This window comes from Montipora foliosa, chromosome 1, assembly GCF_036669935.1.
Source record: "Montipora foliosa isolate CH-2021 chromosome 1, ASM3666993v2, whole genome shotgun sequence".
Taxonomy (NCBI): domain Eukaryota; kingdom Metazoa; phylum Cnidaria; class Anthozoa; order Scleractinia; family Acroporidae; genus Montipora; species Montipora foliosa.
Genome location: NC_090869.1, coordinates 23,637,304 through 23,645,401, shown reverse-complemented (window position 1 = coordinate 23,645,401; position 8,098 = coordinate 23,637,304). Strand labels below are relative to the sequence as shown.

Below are 8,098 nucleotides of genomic sequence, written 5' to 3'. Positions count from 1 at the left end.
ATATACAACATAAGGCTCTTCTACTTTCTAACAACACATTTTCGCCGATATTAAAGTGATGAGCACGCTAACTGTACCTTCATCACCAGAAATAAAAAGTGCGTAAAGTTAATTCACATAAGTGTTGAGGCCAGGTTCTTGCGGGAAAGTAGGAACTACATAGGAAAAGTCAAAGAATTTTGTTCAGCAGTAATTTTTAATTGACCTATCTTTCTCGTGGTCAACTATCCCCAGATGCTGCAATATATCACGTGATTTGACAAGATGAATTAAAACAGTGGGAGGGGCCGGATGGATTAAGCATTGTTCCCAACATACTCGCCCTCCGAAAGAGATGTCGTGGACATGGAAACAAAGGATCGGCCTACCCTAAAGAAAACTGTACCTTTCAAGCTGATGTAAGTATTATTCTTCTGTAACAAACACTCTCGAACGGTGATCAGGCCTGCAGGGAGAAAGTTGCGTTTTTATAAAAATTATCTCCCGCTACAATGCCATGAATTTTGAAATCACGCCGAATCAATTTATTAACATCAAAGTTCACCTTCGGCTCCTTTGTTTTAGTTTGCTCCTTCAGTGTATCTGCCTGATTAAATGACTTTTCCTTAATCTGCTTTGCTCTTTACTCGCATTTGTCTCCCCCTCGAGTGGTGATAGTTTTCCATTCACAAAGACAAGAAGGCCGACCAAGAATGTTCTTTTATTCTACAGCTTCGCTCAAACTATTTTCTACTTCTTCGAGAATCTTCTTCGACAACCCAAGTTTTCGTATAATTATCTCATTAAAGTCCACATTTGAATGCGTTGCAAACTCCATCAAACCATTTTCAATCAATGCTGCAGACGCTTAAGTGGGTCATGAAGGGGGGAAGGGGGGGGGTGGGGGGGCGCAATACTATTTCCTGGTCCACATTTTGGACAAAATCCCACTCCCAGTGGCAAAAATCCCAACCGGAGTCATGATAGGGTAAATATAATTTTAAAAAGAATTAAAAAACTTGTTGTCACTGACTAAAAAACTTATGTAAAAAGGATGTTTCGGTCAAAATACTATGACCTTCTACAGCATAAAATGGCTTACGAATACAAATGAGTGCTTAAAAGAGCCGTAGAAACGTCACTTGGGATTGCCAAGGGCCTTGTAAATGTCCGGAATGTTTCTACGGCTCTTTTAAAGCACTCATTTTGTATTCGTAAGCCATTTTATGCTGAAGAAGGTCATAAAATTTTGACCGAAATGTCCTTTTTACATAAGTTTTTTAGTCAGTGACAACAAATTCTTTTTATAATGCCTGACTACAACTACGGTATTTTTAAATATAATTTTAGAGCATTGATATGTTGTATGATGCAGTGAATGATAAGTATCAAAACGAAACATGAGATTATTGGAGAACGGAGGCAATAAAGTCAGTGCGTGGTATAATTTGTAGCTGCATGGGATTGCTTACGCAAGTGTCCACCGAAAAAGGCCTGCTATCACGTGGCACATGAAAGCATTTAGAATAGTGTAGTCTCCCGTTTCTCTACGTCACCTTCAGAGTCACTGTCATCATCATCATTATCAAATTCAGCAACTTAAGTATCCTCACCAGTATCCGCCTCGGAGTCTTCGCTCGCTTCACTAGACCCACAACGATCGCTAGGGCGGCGAAGGCCTTGCAAATCGGTAAGGATACGTTCAAAGACTTTAAGTTCCTGTGCCACACGTTTACACATTTACCATGGGGCCTTGCCCAATACCTCATCTGAGCTTCTTCTTTTTTTCGAATGATTGCATTGGTTGCACTGGGTTTGGGGAAGTCGATTCGTGCTAGTGAAGCCGTATTAGAGGCAGGGATGTTGTAGATAGGGAGCTTTGAGGTTCAAAAACAGGCCTGTTAGCATCAGGAAGGTCCTCACTCTCACGTGGCAGTGGCCAGGAACGCAAGAAGACCGCATTATTTGATTTCAGGAATTTTGAGCAGAACTAATACCTGTCAACCTCTGATAAATGCAAATGCCATTCGCACCAAGGACTCTTTATCTCCCATTCCCAGTAACAAATTCCCAGTTCCCAGAGATCAAATCCTATTTTCCCACCGAAAAATCAGGTCAATCCCAGGCCCAATTTACACCCTCGTGACCCTCGTTGAAAGCTGGAGCTTTTCCGACCTCGGATCAAGGAGCCTTTCTCTTTATTTTTCTACAAAACTCTGTCATCTTTTTCAGCTCAGCTATTTCACACGAACGACTCGACGAAAGAACCACATTTCAGAACAATATTTCCATTCAAACTGCAATTCACTTCCCACAAAAATACATGACTCATCCGCACTAGATGTCGAGGGAACCGGCGAGAGGCGGCTGCACTATAATCGAAGCTTTTTTATATTTCAGCTAAGACACGCAAACATCCTTCACGAGCGTATAAGGTAGAAGACACTCCCACATTGACAAGTCCTGGAAGGGTCGCCAAAAATGTAAAGGCCAGGATTCTTACGAGAAGCAAAGGACTACTCGAGAAATGTCAAAGAACTCTTCTTCCACACATCTCCTCTCCTGCGATGGTTCAAGAAATCACGTGATTTGAAAAGATAAATTCAAAACTGTAGAGAGGGGATGGGTTAATAAGTACTGTTTATTTGGAAAGCTGCCACCTGTTCCAATAATCATCGATACGTCTGATTAGCTTATTCCCAAACCGAGTGCGAAAACACCCGATCGTGTTCCCCCTAAAAGAGTGAAAAAAGAAAATGGTTAATTTTTTAAAGAAAAACTGTTTCATTCACATATTTCAGTAACGCAAAACTGGCTAAGCTCTATGCCGTAAACTGAAAAGAAAAGACCGAATGACAGAACTCTTGATGTTATTTTATTGGAAATCGACGAGTTGTAGTACGTGTCAGACTTATCTTCTATTGACACGATCATAAATCGGTCGTTCAACGAAAATATGCTGTTGGAAAGTTCTCGGTCGGTTACGTTTGTTAGGCTTTTGGTCAGACTGTTTATTTTCGGAGTCGAAATTCTAGAATGTGCTCTGAATCAAGGAAATGTCATTCACGTCACAGAGCCGGGAGAAAGTGATATTTGGATATCAGGGCAAACATCTTATCCCATTGCCTGGACTCAGTCAAAGTTTTCCTTTAAATGGAACATAGCACTCTTGGACGAGAAGCGAAACAAAGTCACAGACATCTCGGAGGGATTAAGTGAGTTTAACGAGTTGAAGATGATACATCACTGGCTCATTCCACAAAGCATTCAGAGTGGATATTATAGAATTCAAATTTGCGACAGTGGTTCTCCTAGCGATTGTGGTAGCAGTAATACTTTCTCCATAAGAAATAAAGAAGGTAAGAGGAAATCAAGCAAGATCAAAGTTGTACGATTTCTAATAGATGAGAAAATTTAAATTTATAATATTTCAAAGCCCTTTTTCAGCCCAGTATGAGCTTTCCTCAGTGAAACACAGGAGAGTAATCAAAATGCAAAGAACATATGATAGTAAGAAACTTTTCGGTGAGATCTCACAAGAAAATGTAACAACAAAGGACCATTTATTATTTATACGCCATTCATTTTCTCAGTTTCATTCACGTGTTTTAATCCCTCGATCACTCACTCTATTTGGTAATTCACACAGAATTTCAAATTTACCTAATTATAGAGAATTATACATCTATTTATGTGTGAACTTTATTTATGTTTACATTTTCAACCTGCAGCTGTACATATAGTAACAGGCCGGAAAAGTTCTCCATTACATTTTATCAAATACAGTTGCACACGACTGAGGTTACTGGGAGGTAATTAAAGGGGCAGCTTTACGGTTTTGCGCATGTCCAAGCTTTGACGCTAGCAGTTGTAAACTTTACTAACTTCTTACTAACCAGTTGATGTTCATTAATCACAGAGAGTATTAAACAAATACACTGAATGACATGAATGGTATCAAACATGTTTGGCGCGTGCATGCGTACTCGGCTTGCTCAGCCGCTTGTATCCACGTGTTTTACGTATTTGTGACCCATAGTTCCTTGTTTGCGGAGTTTGATCTGACTTAGATCCAACATCTGTTAATCATTTGGCCACTCTCTTCAACATCAGCACGTTTGGTCACCAAACAATGTTTGATGTTGTTTAAACGCCAGACATTTCCCGTTTGTCCAATCCCATACGGCAAACGGTAAACCTCAATCTGAAATTTCCTATCTACAAAATGGGCCATTTCCGAGTTGCTGTTTGTCTCGGTTTCGAAGTGAGTCTTGGTGCTCAACCATTGTAAGGGAAATGAGTTTGATTTGCATAAGAATACGCAACTCATTTCCATTTGAATGGTTGTGCACCAGGACTCGCTTTGAAACTGAGGCATGCAGCAACTCGGAAATGGGCTATTCAAAGAAATTTGTTTTCTTCAGACCCATTTCTTGCCGGACTGTTATCAGGTGTCGGTCAACCTCTCAAACGAGAGAGACAAGCTAGAATAAGAGAATTTAGGTCTTTAAAACAAACAGCCGCCTTTCGTTTGCTGTTTTACGTAAACACGACGCTCAGTCTCCCTAAAACGTCCTGAAACCTTGGAAAACGATATGCACGTTCCTTATGATAAACTTGATGTCACGAAGTGTCCCCCTACGTCTCTCGTCATCTTCCACATCATTTGGCTCCAGACATATAACTGATTTCTCCCTCTAACGTTTCTACTTACGTGAACTTAACTCATCAGTGAAGATAACATTGATTAACCGGAAAATAACCCAAGCCTAACGCAACATTGTTCCCAGGGTCTCCATTGGGGTCTCTTTCCTCATCTACAAAGAGGCCCTGGGAACGAGTTGATGGCGTTCAGTATTCAAATGATGTGACACTTCGTGATTTCTATGAGGAATTAAGCTAGCATCTTCTTTGTTGCTGATCTGGAGAAAAATGGTTGATAATTCCTTGGATTACTCAAACCGTATAATTCATAATTTCAGCTTCTAGGAACTACAATAAAATACAAACTACAACACATAATTATATAAGCCCAACCTACTTCTGACACGACATCCAGTAGATTGGTCCTCAAAAGGTTGATTACCACAGCTGCAGGTTAGCAGAAATATGCAAAAAAAAACAGGTCAGCCAGAAAACGGCTTAGCATTAATCCGTTGACAAAATGTCCCAGAAAGAAAGCGAACTTTACACGTGTTGTAATGTTACTAATCCCTAATGAAATGATGTCAACCAAGGAATCAATTAACAGGATGAAATCAATTATCAGACTCAGTATTTCTTTAACAAAACAGTTATTAATCTTATTTATTTATTTATTTATTTACCTAGCTCAAAAAGACAAATTTTACAGAACGAGTTATTGTACGCTCTTGTGGAAGGGCAAGATAAAGTTACCTGATAATACGCCTAGTAATAAGTTTCTAAATTTGATTCCTACAAACTACAAATACATAGGTAAAATACAAGGAAAGGTTACGTTTATACAAACGTTGGCCGTGAAGCACTTATATTTTAAACAGAGTATATTTTAAACAGAGTTAACTGAATAGAGTGTAATGTGTATTGCTAGAGTATATATATGGGATAGAAACTCTAGCACTACACATTACACTCTATTCAGTTAACTCTGTTTAAAATATAAGTGCTTCACGGCCAACGTTTGTATAAACGTAACCTTTCCTTGTACTTGTACATGTTCATTGCCGTGACTTTAACATATTCAGTTCCCACGGCCTGCTCCCGTCTGACCTTGTAGCTCCGTCGGTAGAGCGGCGGAGATCTAACCCGAAGGTCGTGGGTTCAATTCCCACCCTAGTCAGAGTTTTTCTCTGTCCTTGTGTGGGCCCATTTCCATCAGTAGGGCTAACGCTCACATGGTTCATAAGGGATAGAAACTCTAGCACTACACATTACACTCTATTCAGTTAACTCTGTTCATAGGTAAAATATATATGTAATTATAATAAAGTGACGATATTGTGTTCATAGCTAGAAGTTTCAGTACTGAACAAAGTACTTCCCAACGCTGATTTCTGCTTTGCTTTCTTAGTAGACGTGACTGATCACCAAATACCAAAATACAGACCTAAACACTACTATGCATGATACAACGCAATAGAGTTAGTTTTCATCTCTTGTAGGAAGATCTTCAAAAAACGTGGCCATCTTCGTTCGGCGTGAGCACTATACCGTTACTGTAGCCTGTTCCAGGTTCCCAGATAGTCGGGAAAACGAAAACAACTGCCCGTGAAAAGCGAGTGGGGGCTTGGATAGAGGCGAGGCGCCTCTCCTTGACCCAAGCCCCACTCATTTTTCGCACGCCCTTTCACGTTCTTTCAGATCTAAGATCACCCAACGAGATCGGTTCTGATGTATTCTCGCCTTTGCAAGCTCCCCAAGCAACGTTCTCCCAAACCAACGGCTCGGACAAGCGAACAAAAGACGCGGAAGAGTTCCTCTTTCCTCACGAGCTTCGACGACGCAAACGCTTGCTGCAACAACAACTTTATTTCGAGCACATGACTGAGCAGATCAAAGAACAGCGTGAGGCAGAATGCACGATTGAACGTGTCCACCAGCCAACTAAAGAGACATTCGTGGAGAATTACATGAATAGAGGGAAGCCTGTCATCTTGACGGGGATGATGGACAGCTGGGACGCCATGAAATCTTGGGATTTTAAACAACTTGGTAATATTAAGATAATTGTAAAACGATTAGGTCGCCAACATACCTGGGCAACCATTCTTCTATATTCTAAAGAGCTGCACAGTGGACTATTCTATCCCTTTATTTCACTTCAAATATCAGTATCAACGAAATACCATTTTTTGATAACCCTGAAGTTTTAATTGCTTTTTAATTAAGGCCTCTGAGAAGTGCTGTAGCTTCTATACAGTGTCTTTCAAAGAAAACAACTACCACTTATTTGAACCCCGTTTCTTTCTCCCTGTGCAATAATCAGGTCTTTTTATTCGTTTGCGTGAACAAAACACGACTGCCTCAGAAAAGCGGGCCGCTCCACTGATTTATGAAGGAACTGCTCGCAGTCTAACCGTAACAGCGGCGCATTGTCAACGGACCAATCCGAATTTCCCGTTGTTCCCAATGGGAAATTCTGAACGCGTCGGTTACTGCAACGGGTGAAGTCCCTTCTTTTTCTCCTCTTGCCAAGCTTCCCTCGGTCTTTTTATTAGCTTGCGTGACAAAACACGACTGCCTCAGAAAAGCCGGGCCGCTCGCCTGATTATGCCTCTCCCCCCAAACAATTCTGAGGGATGACTCGGTTCTTTTCCTGCTTCTTTGTAAAGAACATCCATTGCTTTGGGTGGGGAACGGGGAGAGGAGGGTGTTGTTGGACGAATCTTGAGGTAAGTCTCAACGATTTTTGTCCTGGATTGTGGAATCATGCCTCATGCCAACACATAACCACCAGTCTTTGCATTTTTTCTGTAGGGATGATCCTGACAAAAGGCGTCAAGGTGGATATATTGGAAAGTCTGACACCATATTCTCTGTGGAATGAATATCGAAGTCGTCACACTGACATGCACAAGAAGCCTTCAAAAGTGCATATGAACAATTTTGAAGAGATTTATCCCGAGTTACTCAGTGAATTCCGTTTTCCGGAATTCTATCAAGATTATATGGAGGTACACTGAAGATGTGTTGGAGAAAATGCGTCAACAATTTAAAACCAAGAGAAAAACGTTATGGAGGGGAATGAAATGAAAATGATTAAAGAAAAGAGAGCGGAGAATAAGACAAAAGAGTGTTATAACAAATATTTAATTTTAAAAAGCTTCCTTGTGATAAGGGGTTCGTTTCTGGAATGTTCAGAAGTTTTTAGCGCGAATGTCAGGGAATGTCTTTGTATCTTCAAGCGAAGACGGTGTCAAGGCATAAAAATTTGCGATTACCGATATGTTGTTCTTTCGGAGCTCGTAAACTTGTTGAAAGACCAGATTTCTAAAATAAGCAAATAGTATTTTGACAATTGGCTTTTCTGGCACCGGAAGTTATCGGGACTTTCGAGAAACGGGTCCCTCGTCTGTAGAGCATATACGAGTTATTGCTATTAGGTCCAAAGAACCGTACACTTGAACGTGTCGTTAAC

The 8,098-nt window shown here is 40.6% G+C and overlaps 1 protein-coding gene across 1 annotated transcript in view; it reads left to right on the top strand.

The window, feature by feature from the left end:
* The first annotated feature begins 2,708 nt into the window (after nucleotides 1-2,708).
* LOC137976331 (bifunctional arginine demethylase and lysyl-hydroxylase PSR-like) overlaps nucleotides 2,709-8,098 on the top strand; it is an 11,979-nt gene continuing 6,589 nt past the window's right edge. Inside the window, exons 1-3 of the mRNA XM_068823634.1 lie at nucleotides 2,709-3,338; nucleotides 6,322-6,672; nucleotides 7,438-7,634. Coding sequence (XP_068679735.1) covers nucleotides 2,936-3,338; nucleotides 6,322-6,672; nucleotides 7,438-7,634 — 951 coding nt within the window. The 5' untranslated portion in view covers nucleotides 2,709-2,935. The remainder of the gene's footprint in view (nucleotides 3,339-6,321; nucleotides 6,673-7,437; nucleotides 7,635-8,098) is intronic.